General features: G+C 49.2%; 1 protein-coding gene across 5 annotated transcripts in view; it reads left to right on the forward strand.

Moving 5' to 3' along the window:
* RUSC2 (RUN and SH3 domain containing 2) overlaps positions 1-18,732 on the forward strand; it is a 51,609-nt gene that overhangs the window by 25,673 nt on the left and 7,204 nt on the right. For 3 of the 5 annotated variants that reach the window (XM_013127576.3, XM_031044040.2, XM_031044041.2), the window contains exons 3-7: positions 8,509-10,587; positions 12,768-13,550; positions 14,029-14,229; positions 15,418-15,561; positions 16,302-16,378. In XM_013127576.3, the coding sequence (XP_012983030.2) occupies positions 8,616-10,587; positions 12,768-13,550; positions 14,029-14,229; positions 15,418-15,561; positions 16,302-16,378 (3,177 nt within the window). In that variant the 5' untranslated portion in view covers positions 8,509-8,615. The remainder of the gene's footprint in view (positions 1-8,508; positions 10,588-12,767; positions 13,551-14,028; positions 14,230-15,417; positions 15,562-16,301; positions 16,379-18,732) is intronic. The other 2 variants (XM_031044042.2, XM_031044043.2) reach the window with 2 other exon arrangements.

Genomic DNA, 18,732 nt, shown 5'->3' on the forward strand with positions numbered 1-18,732 from the left:
TTCAAACATCTGTGCTACAGGGTCCTTTCCTCCAGCTACCTTCAAGGGATTGCAAAATCCAGCCTGTGGTCTAAAAGTGGCTGGATATCAGCTGCAAAAATGTATGTGGTCCTCATGTCCTTCAGAGGGCAGCGTAAATTTCATGCATGGGTCTCCCCAAGTGCTGCCTTTATTGGGCTGATACTCAGCCTTTTTGCTTTGTAGCATGCTTTCACCCCCAAATCATGCTATCACCCCCAAATCAGGGTGCTGCCAACCTTCAGACCATTGAATTGCTTATTGCATATTCCTGCTTTGGAGGGACCCAACATTTCTTCCTGTGTATGCAGTTATTGCTTCTGGTCTTAGCAGAACTATCTAGAGCTAGGAAGGGTTAAGGTTTCTTGCAGTCTTAGCAGGACTCCACTGTTGGACATAGCTATTGTTTGAAAAACCATTTAGATGTGACTGTGAAGAGAAACATGTAATAAAACAAGGCTGCTGCTGGGATGTTTTCTGTTCGTGCTTGATTTTAGAGCCCCTGATCTGCTTGTACACAGCATGTATTAAATGCTGTGTAGGATTGCATCATTTAAAAACAATTCAGCTCTGCAGATGCAGGCATTCTAGCTGCTCAGAACTGATGCCCATCATTGCTAGGTAATGCCATACCTGTATTGCTTCTATTCACTGGGATGTGATTATCTAGTAATGATAGCAAACCATTGCACCACCGCTGTGTTCAAGGCTGAAAATATTCCTGCTGGGGCTTTTTGACATCTCTTGCTGCTTTATTTACGGCGGCTTGTGGAGTATTACTTTAATTATTTCAATATATTATCCCTGCTGTGGTTTTACTTCACTCTTTCATAGACACATTTGCTGCCTGTTCTGCTTTTGCCTTGTTGCTATGTGAGATTGTATATCTGTAACCTGCCATCCCAGGAATGTTTGGTTTTCACTTGATAGTCATTCCTACATACCTGGGGCTCCAGGCTGAGCAAACAGTGAATGTGATTTTACAGCCTCTTTAAACTGAGTTATCACAAAAGTGAGTTCCTTATTTGTGGGGCTTTCTCCAGTGATCACTGATGCTTTTGCCTTCCAGGACGGTTCAGGATTGTTTTATAGCTGTGATGCCTCTCTGGTCTGTACAGAAATGCAATGCCAGTTTTAATCTGGAAGAAGATACCTTCACTTCATACCTTCATGGCTGAAGGTATGAAGCCATGGAGCAGCTGGGGTCTGTATGGATGCTGACCTATACTGCAGTGAGATCTTACTTACTGTGAAGACAGTCCTTCTTTGTCTCTTTTAGGGCTCATTTCCCCAAGTCATGATGGTCACAGGGCATCTAGGACTACCTGACATGAAGCTGTCCTTATATGCTTTTTCTTTGTGCAAATGAAACTTCCTTTTGAAATTAGCCTCCCATGAGCCTTGGACAAGCAGGGTCTCTGCCTTGCCATGATCAATAATGTCTGAAGCCATAGTCCAGTAAATGTTAGGGAGGAAAGTCCTGATGGCCTCATGTAAGTGAACTGTGATCTCTCATTGAGAGGTCTTTCCAAAATAGAGTAGTTCTAGGGATGATTCAGATTCCCCAGCAACCCCTGACATCTCCTGTGCTGTTATCTCCATCCATATGAAGCATCCATGCCCTCTTTGCTTCTCGCCACCATCTCAGGAGCCTTTACCACTGCAATGCACATCTGAGCAAGGACAACTGCTCATTCACCATTACATGTAGCCGTATAACAGATTTCGGGAGCAGTTTTGCCATCTTATATGCCTGCAGGCACAGAGAGGCAGCTTTAATTCATGTGCTGAGTTGGATGCCTGACTCCCTCAGCAGGACACTTCGTTACCTGCCCTCCTGTGGCTGTTGTAGTGAAGAGTTCTGAGCTCACAGCTCCTGGGCATAGAAGCTGGTGGGAAAAGGGTAGGTCTGCACTTCTGCTGCTCTGTTTCACCCACAGCTGCTGGATGGGTTTTGTCACTACTGGTTCCAGTGATTCTCAGTTGTGCAGGTCTGTAAAAGGAGCACATTCATGAGCCAGCTGACAGCCCTGCTCTGCAGCTAAGCCCTGGCCATGGCCGTGAAGTTAAGAAGTCAGGCTTGGTATCTTTAGCTACTGATTCTACCCAGCAATTTCATTTGCTTATAGGATTTTTCTAATTTATGTGTGGGCCCCTGAGTGTTCATGGAACCCTGCAGCAGGCAGGCTCCAGCACCCAACCAGATCCATGTTTCAGAAAGGAACTGTGCAATTTCTGGTTTTTAAGATCTTCAAGATGCTTTCAGAGTGCTTATGCAGAAAGATTCTATAGAAGCGTAGTCCCTTCTCCTGCTGCTCCTGCTACTAGAATGATAAGAAGGGATTTACAGTGGCAGCAATTAAATTCAGCAGTGATTTTGGTGTGCTATTAACAGCTAGAAACATCAGAGTCGTCTTCTCCTCTGCAGGTCTGCATACAGTAATAAGGAGCATATTCAGTGGGGGCAGAGGGTGGCTGCTAGGGAAGAGGAGGAGGAGCCTATTCCAGCCTAGATCACTTCAGTGGATGCTCATGAGTCACGACCTGTAAGTGGCTCCTGCAGAGTGCCACATGCCAGATGATGAGTCACGGAGCAGGAGAGCACAGAAATGGGAGAAACTGGTTCGGTCACTGTCAGGCTCATGCTGGCTGCTATGGATCTGCTGCTTGAGCTATTTCTGATGTCTTGTGTAACTCAAAATGCCCAAAGCAGCTGGGGCTGCTTTTCCTGTGACTGGGAGGCAGCACCTGCCTCACGCTGGTTGTGTCATCAGCAGGAATATACATACTACCTATTGCTTATTTTCAGCCAGCCCCTTGTCCCTGACCTGCACTGCTCCTTGCTGCTGTGAGAGCAAGGGCTGTGATTGATTGTCACGTGCTGCCGTTTCCATTTTGAACACATCATAATCCTATATCGTCCTGGGATGTAACAATACATTAATCATGGGCTTAGTCAGGCTGTCCTGGAAGCCTCTGGAAAAAGCCTTGGCCCAGGCAGCACCTCATTGTGGAAAGAAAAGGGAAGTGATCTTTTCAGGAATCATGCTTGTTCAGCACCACAGGAGGAACCAGCATGAGAAGTCTGGGAAGTATTTAGTCTTTCTATCTTGATGCAGACCCCTTTATACACTGAGCTCTAACATATCCACCCTGGGACCAGGCAGACCACCCTCATTATGCTCCCTGTTCCCAGAGGCAGGGAAGGAGAGCTGGAGGTTTAGGATGAGTCAAACAGTTAGTATTTCCTTTTACACCTTTTCTTTCATTAAACATGCTGGATTATTTGCTAAAGCATTTAATGAAGGCATGAATTTGGCAGAGAAGTATTAGCTGGCGAGAAATAAATGGACATCCAAACAAATACCACTAGTTAGTCCCACCCTGTACAGGCTTCCTCACCTCCACCCTGTTCTTACCCTGATGGTTCAGACCTCAGGCCACTCACTCTGTGCCATTGACCCTATCCTCTTCACAATGCTGCTTCCTGAAGGCTTTCCAGCTCTCTGGAATTTCCTGGCGTTTGTTGTTGAGGTTTGGGGTTTTTTTTGTTTGTTTGTTTATTTGGTTTGAGGTTTGGATTTTTTTAATCATTCAGTATTTTCTGGCAGCTTTTGGAGTGACCAAGCTGGGGCAGAGACTAAGTGAGTGCATTACCGGGATCCTGGAAACTGGTGCTGGAATCAGTAGGCTGAGATCTCCCATGCTGTCTGAAGAGTGGCTTTCAGTGTAGTTTCATCTCCCAGCTGGTTTGCCTGGATGTGGACTTACAGGAAATAAACTGAACCTCCCTCTCCCCAAGGAGCAGAGGAGATGTCTGGATGCTGCCCCTGCCTGCAAGCTCACACAAACCACTGCTTTTTGCATTGTTTCTGCTGGTGCTCATTTTGAAGGGCAGTGTGTGGTTTCTTCAGGCACGTTCATGCAAATGCTCTGTAGGAGTCAGGGATTCACATGGAACAACCCTCAAAGAATGAGCAGCTAAAAAACAAAAGGATTTTTGCTGGCTCATCTATGAATCTGAATGACCAGCTTTTAACCCTGTTTTTCCATCTTTACCCTTGGGTGACATGATGGATCGGGGTCCATCTGAGGAAGATGATGATGACAGTGAAACCATAGCCATTAAGAAAGAGGCAGCAAGAACCTTTACAGTTAAAGGCTTCTATTGGAGATTCAATTTTGTATCTGGCATGACTGAGATCTTTAGAAACAGTAACCTGTTCAAAAAAGACAGGCTCCAAAAAGCCAGCATTGCCTCCAGCAGACAGTTCTGGTGGTTTTGCTCCTGCTTTTTTATCCTCCATGCTGTAAATGCTATTTTTTTTGCATTTAAATCATACTTATTTCTTAAATCTTCACAAGCCTCTAGCAGAATTACATTACATTTCATGAGGAAACTTGCATCACGGTGTGTTGAATACTGTTGTCCCATGTATGCAGCTGACAGCACTGAGCAGAGCAGGGTATTAAACAACCAGTGATGGAACTCCAGAAGAGTGGCAAGAGCAGTAACAGACAACAATGTGTTCAATCTTCAAGGGTACAACAGAGAAAGGATTTGGAGGTCTCTGTGTAGTGTCTGCAAAGACATAAAAGCATAAAGTACAAAGCCTTAAGGGCCCCTGTCACCTGCAGCATCCTGCCTCTTTTCTAAAGCACAGACACAGCTGGATAAGTACCTCTCAGACCCATCCTTTGTTGCTCAGCGTTCACCTCCTTCTGCTTACCAGAGCTTTGCTGCAGCTAAGGGGTTTTTGTCATGTATATGTATATATACATATGGGGGTACAAGCATCGCTGAGCAATTCCACATCACACCATAGGTGTCTCACAAAAAGCCATCCTTCTCTGCTCCATTTGACTGGAATGGAGTGTACGTAGGTAATGCCTGACAGATAACCCTTAGCACCCCAAGGAAGAGCTGACTGAATAAACAGCCACATTTCCCATGTAGGAGCAGATGGTGTCAGTGTGGATAAGTCAAAGGATTTTGACATTTGAAGGTAAAATGGCTGTTGTACTGATGTATCTGGAGTCATGGTGCCCTCTGCGTGCCTTCCTCCCTTTCAGTACCATGACACTCTTTTCCAGGCCGGGATCATCACTGGATGCTGTGCTTGCTGTTGTGTGTGCAGGATTGATCAGGATTCAACATGTGGTGGGCTTGTTCTATTGCAAATAAATAAAGGGAGTGAACTGATTTGATGAAATGTGTTCATATACACACTGCATATGCACATCTGGGAATTTCCCCTTGCAAATGGGTGTGAGTGCTTTGCAAAGAGCTGGTCAAAGCCAGCAGAATCTGAAACTACTCTGTTTGCTGGGTTTTACACCCCAGTGTCAATCCTAGCCTACCAGACACTGAATAGGAACAGGGAGGATCCTTCTACAGTCTTCCAGAATCAGGGAGGGAATGTCAAGGGATGATACAGCCAGGGAGGGTCCTCTGGAACTGAATAATCCCTGCACTGCCATTGCCATTGCCAACCTCCGCGCATCCCAAATACAGGAGGAATCATGGGGTGAGAAGAGGGATATCTAGTGCACACAGAAAGCCATGCATATCCCTAGGGAAGCTGTCAGAACTGCTCCCAGCAGGAGCTGGCTCTGTGCCACCCATGATACTGGGCCTTAGAGCCTTGTGCTGGGAGCAGGCTGTGGGTGCAGGCAGAGTGGGCATCCATCTGCTGCCACATCTGTGACAGCCAGTGAATCACAGTCCACCCGGGGAGCCTGTGCTGCCACTGAGACCCAATAGCTGGGCAGAGCTGTGTGTTGCAGGCAGAGCTCTGGGAGGGATAGCTGGGAAATGGCCGTGTGTCAGCTCTCCTGACAGTTTGCTGGCGAATGTCAGAGTGTGCCTGTGCAAGACTTGTCCTCCCACAGCAATGCCTGCACCAATGTGAAGTGTGTGTTCTTGTCAGCAGGCTGGTGCTGGTGCTGGGAGCTGGCTCCAAGGCAGCCATTTCCCAGAGGCAGCTGAGACACAGCGCTTCAGCAGTAAAGTGTGCTCTCATCATGGTCTTTTTGTCCTCAAAATGATGCTTTTCAAGTGGTTGCATTGTGGAAACACTCAAGATATATAAAAGGCTTAGGGGGAGATGTGATTTAAGCATAACAATCAGCTACAAAAGCAGAGAGAGACAGGATAAACTGGGGTTTCTACATGTACCACCAGTGGATCACAAGGGCCAAATGGTGGGGGCATGAAGAATACCCCAGCTATTGAGCACCACTTTGATCATGTGTGTATGCTAGGCACAGAGGCACAGGCTGCTGTTATCCACAGTGATTCTTGAACAATGCGATCTAGGGAATCCTTGATGTAAAAGATCTCCCCCCAGGAGCATGGGTGAGCACAGACTCATTCCTCTCAGCCTCTGTGGTGAGTGCTGTGGGAGAGGACCCAAAGACTTGTAAGACAGAGGAGTCACTGAAAGGGGAGTGAAGGGTGATATGGGCATTAGGGAGACTAATAGGTGGGGGAGAGCTTATGGTCGCACTGTAATCCAGCTGGATGTTTTCTGGATGGTCCTGGTGACCTCTCTGCTTCAGAGCCTAACCCTGGCTGAAGCAGCCCAGCAGAAGCAGGCATGACTGTCAGTGTGCTCCTCAGATGGGCCTCATGATGATCTCTGGTATACCACAAGACTGGTCTAAATGCTAACCCGGGTGTTTGCATTAAATCTTACATCATTGGTTGTTTACTGTAAATGCTAGGTCCGTTTCCATCTTTATATACTTTTTCCTGCCAGCATCACCCTATGTCTGTGAGAAGCTCTACTATGTGTGGGAGGAAAGAGCTTCTTTTGATATTTATTTTTAGCATCTTTCAATTGCCATTCTTATGCCATGAAGCTGAAGGAACTGAAGTTCCTGATCATTCTATTGAGCTGTCTCATTGTTTACGCTGTTGTTCTAACTTAATTTATCCCACATTTCTCAATTTCCCTCCTCAGCTCCCATGTGCCTTTGCAGCTCTGCTCCAAGTCTATTACCATCCAATACCTTATTGTCTCAAATGCTGGGGTAAGGTAGGCAAAGATAGATAACATGAATGACACTTTCTGGAGTCTAACGGACAGTGTTGGCAGCAGACCTAGGGTCCTGGAGGCTAGAGCTGGACCACAGTATGTGGTGTCAGGATGCTGTGAGTACTGAGGATGCCCATAGGAGATATGGGATGTGGATTGCTGAGCAAGGGTATTTCACCCAGGATTTTCAGAACAAGTGGTGGATCTATGAGAGCACTAGGTCAGTTTTTATTCCCTCAGGATCATCCTGGATCACTGTTGTCTTTTGTGGTTTCTCCCTCTCCTTGCTGCCTTTTCTGCTCTCCCATACACACCTCCGCTTCTCTGATGCATAGAAAGGAAGGTAGGAGGGAAACCCCCTTCAGACTGTTCTGAAGGAACCTGTAGGCTGTACCCCTGGGTTAGGTGGGGAAGGAGGAATGAATGTCCTCTGCTTTTCCATAGTGAATGCTGGTGAACATCTTCCTCTGGCTTTATGAGAACCTGCTATGTACTGAACACTGAGGGAGATGGGGCTTATAATGCCCTGCCTGTACAGCTGCTGGGCTGTGGTCTGGCAGTCGTACTGTTGTCAAGTACAGCAGGTAATAAGATAACCAGATACAAGCTACAGGTAATGTGGCAGAGTATCAGAGAACTGTGAACCAGTCACCCCAGATCACAAAAGGAACTACTCTAAGCCGAAGCTTAGCCACCAGTAGGTCGGCAGAAGGCAATGTGCTTCATGGGACCTATGTAACCATCACCAGTGGCTCCCCACAGCCCCACTGAAGTCATCCACTCCTTTCCACATAAGAAGCCGTTGTGTGCATAAGTGGTTGCATGCTTTGGCATGCTCCCCTGGCACCATTAAAGGTGCTCAGGACCTCATGGATCTTGGAGAGGAATGGTTGTTGGTGTTTTCCCATTCCTGCTTTGCACTCTCTGCCTAGAACTGCGTATCTCTGAGATTGCAAGGTCTGACAGCTCAGTTCACTCTTTGGTTCTTAAAGGGAAGTTTGAGGCTCCTAAACAGAGGTAAATCCAGTGCAGAAGATGAGCTGCTTCCATCAGAGTGTAACCCTTCATGTCAGACCCTGTGCTGTCCACATGTGTTCCTGTGAGCATACAGTGCCATCCGCAGCGAGGTCTTCAGCTGGCCCAAAGCCTGTGCAGCCCTTTGGCCACTTGAATGAAATCAGCTATTCACTTCAGATAAGCTTGAGAGGGGTCAGCTGAAAGCACAAGTGTTGTCCCAGGAGTCTGCAGGGAGGGGGACTTGTTTGCCTTACATTGTGATGCTTTCCTTGAAGAAGGACAACTCAGGACTTAGTGTTCTGGTACTTGTGCTCACAAGGACCACTCTGGCTCTTGCCAGCACATGAAGGCTTCAGACACATTAAGGGTGCTTTAAACAGTCACTGCCTTTCCTGAGAGGTGACTTCCTTTGTGTTTTTGTCTCACTCTCCAGGTATCTGAATTCCCTTATGAGAAGTGTCTTCCCTGCCTCTCATGTGAAGCCTTACCTGTCCATGGGTAGCACCAGCTTAACTGATGCCCTGAAGAGCATTCCCCACCATGGATAGTCCACCCAAACTGACTGGCGAGACGCTGATTGTCCATCACATTCCCCTGGTCCATTGCCAGGTCCCTGACAGACAGTGCTGCTCCATGAGCAAAAGGACCAACCCCTTCTGCCAGCCAGAGCTCAGCGTGACTCGGACCTCTGCCCTTCCAGACAGAGACCTCTCACAGACTGACTCCTTGGTCTACAGCAGCTTCCTCCACACCTCCGAAACCTCAGCAGATGCCTCGGACAACAAAGAAGGCAAAGGGAGGGATCTGATTGTCCCTAGTGTCAGTAAGAGACACAACCCTTTCTTGCTGACTGAGGGTGAAGACCTCGGTGTATTTGGGGATGACTTGGGCCAAAAATCTTTCCACCTTCACAACTCACTTGTGGCCGGCAAACCTCCCTTTCATCTGCACGAGCTGGCCTTGCCCCCTTTCCACCTCCACGACTCCAACAACATTGTGAAATCCTGGAACATGGCCAGCCGGTCCGGTGTGGTGGACGGGCAAGAGGACAAAATCAGCAGTGATGACATCCAGAAGAGGAACAACGCGAACAGATGCCACCAGACCTCCGAACGCATGGACCTGGATGACTGCAGCTGCCATCGTGGCAGCTCCTCCAGCTTCTCCTTTGATGGTGGTGACCAGGAGTGGAACCAGAACACAGGTGAACCCCTGAGGAATCAGGATGCTCTGCACAGCCGGACATGCAGCTGCTCCAGCTCGGAGCTCCCGCACTGTCGTTGCTACAGTTCATCAAGTCAGTCTGAAGTGATTGACCAGCAGATGGGCTACATCAGTGACTCCTCCTGCAACAGCTCAGATGGGGTGCTGGTGAACTTCAGTGCTCTCTACAACAAAATGAATGGCCAGTCTCAATCCAACCTGAATTCAGCCAACCTGTCCTGTGACTCTTCCTTCTGCAGCCACTCAGACACAGGGGCTTTTTACCTGGATTTGCATTCATCACCCACAGAATCCAAGATGTCTTGCGAGTCGCATAACCCAGAGAGTTCAGGGAAGGCATGTGGGTGTCAGCACTCCTCCTCACCCGTTCTTGATGCTAACTGCAACTCCTACCATCTCCACTGTGAGCCTTGCACTTCAGAGAGCTCGGACCTCACTGCCTGCTTCCAGAGCCAAGCACGGCTCGTTGTGGCTACTCAGAATTATTACAAGTTAGTCACGTGTGACTTGTCTTCCCAGTCATCCCCCAGCCCGGCAGGATCTTCCATAACTAGTTGCTCGGAAGACCATACCAAAGGTAGCCCAGCCCAGGCCACTGAATACTACCTGTTTAGAAGGCCTGACTTGACTCAAGAAGAGGGCAATGTGGAGTGCGGTGAAGAAGAGGCGAAGGGAGAATCCACCCAGAACATGATTGAGGGTCAGGTGTATGTGAATGTGTCACCACCTAACCTCAACACAAGCCGGCAGCGCTCCAGGAGCTATGATCAGAACCTGGACAGGAGTCCCAGCGGCAGGCTGGGCTCCTTGGAGCGCATGGTGAGCTGTCCGGTCAAGCTGAGTGAAAGCCCAGCAATCCCCATCCAGAGCTCTCCCCCAAAGAGAGTGACGTCTTTTGCTGAACTAGCTAAAGGCCGGAAAAAGAATGGCACCTCCCCACCGCTCCGGTCCAGTGGTGATTCCTCCTTGGAGTTCTCACCTATCCCTGAGACACAGCGGGATTGCCCATCCTTCCTTGAAGAAAGAGCTCGCCGCAGCCAGAGTCTTCCACCCATGTCCTTCATCCATGGCCTGAATCGGAGCTGTGAGGGCTTCTGTTTGAACCATGCTTTCGGGGACACCCAGGCTTTGTGTTCCACCAAAGACTCGGTCTCCGGTGAGAAGGTCCCCAGTGGGCACGGGGCAGGTGAGCAAGCCTCTCTCTCCCTGCTGATGGAAGCAGATGCCAGCTTCTCAGGTGGCTCTGTCGGTGGCCACGGACAAAGAGATGTTAGAGCCCGAGCAGACGGTAAGGACCAAACCAGGTAGAATGGAGAAGTAAAAAGAAGGGCTGCTCTTTGGGACAGGAGGGTAGCAGCAGATGAATCCGCATGGCAATGGGAGACCAGTGCCTATGCAGCTTGTTTCTTGGTCTACCACCCCCTGGGACAAAGGCTTAATGTTCTTATTTCAGTGCAAGTGTCTTGTCCTTGTGTTTCTAAAGCCTCTCATGGTTTCATACAAACCTCTGTCATGTAAGGGAGGACATGTCATTATAACTTGGAGGATTGCCTCCCCTCCAGGGTGTGTACTCCCCCAGCCCATGGGAATCACTCACTCCTAAGACAGAGGTGTGAAGATGCTTAGTGGAGTCATTCCCAGAAGATGAAAGGAAGAGAGCCACTGAGGAGCTTTCAGACTTTCTTCTTTGGAGCTACATGGGGCAGGGGTGGAGAAGGAAGAGGCATGGCCATCAGTCTCCTCTCAGTCAGGGAGCTCACAGTCTCTGCCAGGATTTAAATCATGAGTCCTGCAGAGATTAGAGCAGCTGTGTATCTCTGCTGGCATATCTTGGTTGTACCCTCCTGCATTGGATGGCACCAAGGGTTCCCATGGAGGGTAATTGTCACAGTTACCCCTTCAGGAAAGCCTGTAACACATGAATTGCTTTCCATCTTGATATTGCTGTCTCTTGTCGTTGTGAGGAAGCCCTGTTAGAGGTACAGCCACTTGTCCAGCATGGCAGACCTCTATCTCTGCCCTAGACAGTTCTTGTACCTGTTTCATAGGTGAGAGCCTGTCTAAAATGCAGTAGACATCCCCTAACATGCCAAGGACCAGACTGTCTCCATTTAATGCCCTGCAGATTTCTGGCAGGAGGTAGGAAGAGCATGGCATTCATTGCCATAGCAGGTGGGACAGATTTTGGCCTTTGGAGCAAGAGTCTTTTAGGTATTGTCCAGTTTGTTTATCAAGTCTTGAATGTGTGCTGGGTGTGGGATGGTAGGGAAGGCAGGTCTCTACTGAGAGAAGGCAGCATGGGAGCAGCCCTCTTGGTTTGCAGAGGGAGCATTTGGAAGTAGCAAGAGCTGCTCAGGGAGGAGTAGAGAGATAGGAGCTCTCAGGGAAATATATCCCAGCACTTCCTGTCTGCCCTGATAGGGGTGCAAGCCTAGAGGATCTGAGAATGGACTAGAAGGAAAACAAGCCTAAAAGCTGAAAGCTAGCTATAGGAAGAGAGGTCTAGTGCACACCACAGGCACCAGGTAACAGCAGGGCTGTGCTTGGGATGGGTCCTTTTTCCAAGGATTTACTGTGGGCTGGAAGAGTCAGTGAAAAGCAAGAGAGAAGATGCCACACTGCACTGGGATGCATTGTGGCTGGTGAATGGATCCCCACCAGCCCCATGTGTGCACCCAGTTGTGTGTTTGTTGTGTACTGTGTCACACTCCTGTTGTGTACCTCGGGATATTGTAGCCCTACCAGGAGCTGGAGGCATGCATACATAGGAGATTAGCCTAGAACACTCCCTTAGGACATCCCTGTCCACAGTTTGATGGAGCAGACCTGTGCTTTCCAGTGTTGGAAGCTCTCTTGTTTCTGCTGTGGTCCTGATTTGGCTGGGGACATCCTGCTTAGATCTGGCACAGGTAGGGGGATGAAGGGAGTTGTGTGTTCAGAGGGTGAACAATTATGGGGAAAGAAGAAGGAGAGAGAAGGGAAATCCAGCAGCCTTTCCAACAGCACCAAGTGCAATGTGGGATTCAGAGCTGCAGTGCTATTGAAGCAATGCTTGTGCTCAGCTAGGTAAGTTCTCAACATGTGTGGGGAACGACAGTCCTTCTGCATAAGAGATCTTGCAGGTTGAGGGCAGACACTTGGGGCCATGACTTTAGGCTGTCCTGGGTGCAAGGGATGGTCAAGGAATGTGAAGCTGGTGACCCTACCAGGGGAGATAAGCTCTTGGTGCAATGCTCTACTTTATCACACAGCTGTCAACAGCTAGAAACTCTGCATTCAGGGCCACATGTCTTTACCCTGCCAGCTTATGATCTGTGTAAGCAGTTCAGCCTCGAACAACCCTGCATGTGCCTCTAGCTCATCCTCCTGAAGCTGACAGCACATTCCCTTTTGGTTCTGATCTGTTGTCCTGATGATGCTTGTCCCTCTGCCCATCCTTACACCTTGTCCCCCATTCTCTTCCCAAAGGTGGTGGCACAGACAGCAAGCCCGTGGTGCGCTACAGCAAGGACCAGCGTCCCACGACTCTGCCCATCCAGCCCTTTGTTTTCCAGCACCATTTCAACAAGCCACCCAAGGCCCGTGCCCTGCACAGCCATTTTGCTTCCAGCCTTTCCCAGCTCTACAGCTTGTCCAGCAACCGGCCTGCCAGCCAGCAGATCTCCTCCAATGCCCAGTGCTCAGCCTCGACCACCTCGGCAGAGCAGGCAGCAGGGTCGGGGAGCCAAGCCCACAGCACGCTGCTGACCCAGCGCTCGGTGGATGGAGCTGCATCCCGCAATGACAGCAGCATTAAGAAGCCTGCCCCCGAGACAACCCGGCCGTCCCCCCTGGGCAGTTACTCTCCTGTGCGATGCAACGTGCCTTTCTTTCAGAGCGTGGACTCCTCTTCCTCACCCACCTTGGAGAGAGATGAAGAGACCCAGCCTCCCAGGAGCAGGTCCTGCCCCATCTCGGCCAGCCTGCTTCCCACAAGGTCTTCCCCTGCTGTCAGTGCCATGCAGCCCTCCCAAGCCACCAAAGCTGATGCTCTGAGGAGAAAGGAGAACCCCAAGCTGGTTCCCAAGAAGGAGGCAGTGATGGAGCCAAGCCTACCGCTCTCTGAGTACCGACTCCACAGTGGGTCCCTCCCACCCCTCTCAGGGGGTGGTATGAGCAGGGCAGGAGGCCATGCAGATCCCCACTGGAGAAGTGGCAGTGAGACTGGCAGTTCTGGTCCCTTGAGCAGCATGGGCATACGGCCTGTCAATGGTAGGTACCCATCTGACAGGAGCATCTCCAGCTCCCTATGGCTATGGCTGTTCCCTGCAGTACCATCCACTCTTACATCCACAACCCAGGGCAAAATTGCCCAACAGCCCCTGCCATCACTTTGACTGCAAAAGGAAGTCCTACACTAAAATAATGTATTTGCAGTCCTGATTCCCACACTGTGTCTCTGAAGGGACAGCATCCACTGCTGATCTTACAGCATCCCCTGCCACGTGCTTGCACCCCAAATCTGCCTCCTATACGCCTGCAGCCATGAGGCCACCCAGGCTCCTGCCGTGTTCTGCCAGGCTGTGGCTCCCACCTCTGTGTATGTGTGCTAACATAAATGCTGCTGGACTTTAAACTAATGTGCTCTCTCTTTCTCTGTCCTTCCTCTTCCTCATCTTTTCTCTCCCCATTTCCCTCCCACGTCTGCTCACACCCTCCCATCCGGTGCTCACTGCCTGCGGCATCCTAGCGAACCACCTCTCTCCCCAAGCACTGAAGTGGCGCGAGTACAGGCGGAGGAACCCCCTGGGTCTGGACCGCGTTTCGGGGCTCCCCAGCTTAGGAGGCAGCCTTGACAGGAGGCAGCAAGAGCCTCGGCTGAACCGGGGGAACCCCATCTTTGAGCTCCCTGGCTCTCTGAACAACAGCCACTTCCACTGCAAGCTGAACGGTGCGCAACACCTTCCTGCTGGGGGGGACTGGGAGGTGTGCTTGGGGCTCAGGGTCAGTATCACCTTGGGGTTTCAGCCTGGCTTCATCACTGCTCTGTCTGCTCAGAACAGGAGGGATGATGCATCTGCTCACAGTGGGGCCGAGGGGTACAAGAGGAAGGTGAAAATTACCTTGCTGATGGGTATTAATCTGTGTGGAGCATCCCTTCTTCTCCATGACCTGAGAGCTGTCACATCCACCCCTGGGCTAGAGTGAAGGAAAAGCAAATGGTCCAAGACCCTGCTCAGACCTAAGCAAGTGCTCCAACTTGTACTTCATGCCTCAAACAGGAGCTGTGGCCCTTAGAGTTATTGTGTCTGTGCCCCACGGTATCCATCCATCTGCCCCAACCCTGGCAGCATGCTATGCTGTAGCTTTCATGGGCAGCTGGCAGCACTGTAGGGCTCCACAGGACTCTGTCTTCTCCCTAATTTGCCTTTACTGTCTTCCTTGATCTACAAAAGCTGTGCAGGAAGCGCTGAAAGGGGCAGACTGGTTTTGGCTGAACCCTTGAGAGTCCTCTGGGAAGAGCAGTGTGGTCTGTCTGTGGGAGGGTGAGCATTCTTCAGGCTATCCTCGAGTCATGGGGAGAATTACCTGAAGCTTTACACTTCAATCTGCCAACCCAATCGGTTTCTCCATCACTCCTCCATGGGAAGGCACCTAGCACAGAGCCAGGGTATCAACCAGATGGAAATCAAGTATATTAAAGAGCTCCTGCAGATGTCACCCCTTGAAAACAGAGGACATCCTAGGGCACAGGCAGAAGACAAGTTGTTTGTTGACTGTGAATACCTTTGTCTTGTGAACCCATTTGCTGGGGCTGTCCACACAGCAACCCTGAGAGTCTGCTGCAGTAAGGTTTTCCTTACCACCAGCTCAGGAAGGTGAACCTCCCACAGCATCTTCCAGTGCTCATGGGCCTGCAGTGAAGCTGTAGCTGTATGTTGGGGGGCTGTGGGTTGAACTGTACATTGCAAACTGTTGCTAGGAGAGTAACAAGGCTGTAGCCTTGCTGTCCCAGCCTTGGACAGGCTGTGAAGACTGCAGCTGGTGCAGGTTTCTTCTGGGAAAAGCAAACAGTGTGGGAAAGGTTTTGGTTTAACAGCTGTGGGTGACTCTTTTCTCCCCTATATTGGCCCTGCAGGACAGTCTATGAAGCAACTCCAGCTCACCTACACTGACTTCTTCCCTGACTACTTCTCACTAGCAGAGAAACCCCCAGCAGAGTTCTGCCTCTCCCCAGATGGCAACACAGAGTCCATCTCCATTGACTTGCTGCAGAAGAAGGGTGAGTCCATGAATCTCTCACCCATAACAGTGTGACAGCAACGTATGGTGAACAGTGCTTCTCTCTGTCTCCTCTCCTCTCATCTCATCTCTGTAGACATAATGGTTCCTTTCCCTGACCTTCTCTTCTGCAGCATCATATGTACATGTCCCTGGACTGATGGCTGTTTTCACGGCAGGTTCATGTGGTCCCTGCACTATGCAGTGTGCCACAGAGTATGCCTGAGCTGCTTGTTCCAGGAAGTGTGATTAGGAAGGATCTTAGACCCACAAGAAAGAGAGCAAGCAGGCAGAGCAGAATGACCCTAAGGCAGGTTATGCTGTTACCCTTGTCTCAGTATACAAAGGTAGACCTGTGTACCTGTGTGGTGCTGCTGATGTGCTTGCCTGAGATTGTGTACTTTAAAAGGTCTGCATGGTAAGACTGATAGTCCTGCATGGTAAAGTATTTATGCGAAAGGATGGAATAAAGGATTCGAAACAGGACAACATATGGTTTGATGAGACCCATGCTAGGGGCAGGGTTAGGAGCTGAGCTGGTCAGACCTGATTTGGTATATTTCAGAGGTAAAGGATGTCCTGATGAGCAGTTAGGGGGGACTCTGTGTGTTTTTAGTGGAGCAGGCACCTGCACTAACATGAGCTTGAATTGTCCCTGCCTGATTTCTTCCCGAAATGTTTGGTCTGGGTCTGTCCTAGAAGCCCCTCAGGCACCTCTCTTGACTTTTTCTTTCCCTCTAGGTCTGGTGAAGGCCATCAACACCGCTGTTGACCTGATTGTGGCTCACTTTGGAACCAGCAGGGATCCAGGGGTGAAGGTATGTCTTGCTTTCAACACCGTGAGTGGCGTGGAAAGGATGGAGAAAGACTGCCTCTCCACTCTCTTCCAGGGTACCTGCAGGGTACCCAGTGAAGGTTGTAGTACCAAGAATAAACCAAAGACGATAGTACGCCATGCAGCAGGTAGTAGATCTATGACTATTCTCGCTGCATCATACTGAGGATGCTAAAAGGGTGTCTGAACTTAAGGGAAGATCAGACAAAAATGAGGAAGGGAAATTCAATAGAAATCTCCAAGTTGAAAGTAGTTGTAGACTGCAAGAGTATTAAGGGCAAGCATTATATACATTTGACTCTTTCTTATGTACTCACTCGTGGCTCTTTATGAGAAAGAATACCAGCCAGCAGGACTTCTTGTCGGATGCAATATGCCAGCTCTTTTTTCTCATACAGTGGAGAGTTGTGTCTCCCTCCTCCATGATCCCCTGATCCTGTTCTGTGTCACAGGGCTCCATAATGATAGAAAAGTCATCATTCATTGCCCGTCTGTGGCTGGTGGGCATCCCCCCATGGCCCTTACCATGAACCCACTGGCTTCACAGTGCATCTAGGTTGCCTGTGGGTCTGCTTGTCTTTAGCCGGTTCTCCCCTCATCTCCCATCTCTGAAACAGCACAAAAGCAAAGCAAGTTGTCTTCTGTCTGTGCCAGGCAGTGTTTGCTGTCTTGTGACTTGTGGCATGATTGTTGTGTAGTCCAGAAAGTGGGATCATTACCTGATGTGCAAATACCAGGGCACACAAAAAGTCAAGGTAATTTATTGTCAGCTCTCTTGCAAAATAGGGTGCTAGGTACAAGCTCCACAAAGCTAGCACAACCTTAGTTTGTGTACATCAGGTTATACACATTTCAGAGAACAAAGAAATTACTTTTCATTGGTTGGAAGTTACCAAATATATAATTAATTAGTACTTTATCTTCTATTGGGTAAATTGTCCTTGCTTATCATGTAAATGAGCATGTGTGATAGTGTCGGCAGGGGGTGGTGGGGGAGGAGGGGATGGTCTCGACAAACAATGGACACAGGCTTTTCCAGTCCTAAACTGCATCAGTGGTCACAATCTCCTCCTGCCACCTTTAACTTTCACCCAGTTACTGCAATTTCTTATTGACTATTTGTTTTTCTAGTAGTTCTTCTGTCTTCAGCACCTTTTGGTGCAGATTTTGTCCCTTTATCAGTCATTCAGTTCTTCTTCCAAGGTTAAGGTAGTTACTAAGGAATATATTAATATATTGCTTATACAAAGTCTTGTGTTATTAAGTGATGCTGTCACATTCTCAATGAACATCATTGGTGCTTGCTCTCAATGGTGAAGGCTCTACTTCAGCTAGGGGACTCTGGGGCAGCAATGTGACACTATTTGAACATGACAACTGCTCTAGAGAGCCATCCCCAAGAAGAAACCTGCCTGGGACAGATTCCAAACCCATTCAATCTTATCTCAGAGTGCAGGGTAATTTGCCACTAATTACAATTGTTGTTGATGCAGAGATTGCTGTGCAGGGTAACCAGAGCTGTTGGGATCCCCACAGCTTTCTAAGGCTTCGTATGAATTTCTTATTAATGCAGCGCTGGTTTGAGGAATACTTGCAGTATTTCCCTATTCCTTTACTTACCAGATCACACTTTGGTTTTGACCTGGAGTTCCATGATGCAGCAGTGTGACAAGGGTTGAGCATTCACCTGTCAAAAGGCAGCACCCATCCCTGGTGCTCCCACGCTCAATGGATCTGATGGGATTATTCCTGACTCAGAAGTTCAGCCTCAGTTCAGGGCCTTTGTGGACCTGTGCCAACTGGCCAATGTAATTCCATCCCAGCTGGTAATATCTATGCACTGAACACAACTGCCTGGACCACCAACACGATGTGCAAGGCCTGGGGCTGACCCCTTTGGATACACCCCTCAGCAGCCCAAAGACTGTATGCAGCAGTATATGCCTCTGTTCTGCAGATGCTGGGCTCTTACATGCTCCTTTGCTTCAACCTGAGCTCTGACCATCCATTTTGCCCTCACCCTGTTTATTTATAGTAATCCCTAGGAATTATAGGGTGACATGTCACTGAACTAAGTGTTCCTTAACCCCTCAGTGCTGGTAGTTTGTATGTGGCTTGCAGAATGCTTCAAAAATAGCAACAAGAATATCTGCAGCAGAAAAATCCCTTACTCTTTTCTTCCTCCAGCAGGACAGCCTTGCTATAGGCAGAATCAATCATTCCTTCTGATTGCGATATCCTCTTCCCAAACTGGGGTATTCTCTTCCCAAGACGTTGCCTCATCCCAGCCTGGGGCAGACTTTGCAGGGATCAATCCAGAACTGGTATCTGAGACAG

Source organism: Melopsittacus undulatus, chromosome Z (assembly GCF_012275295.1).
Source record: "Melopsittacus undulatus isolate bMelUnd1 chromosome Z, bMelUnd1.mat.Z, whole genome shotgun sequence".
Lineage (NCBI taxonomy): Eukaryota > Metazoa > Chordata > Aves > Psittaciformes > Psittaculidae > Melopsittacus > Melopsittacus undulatus.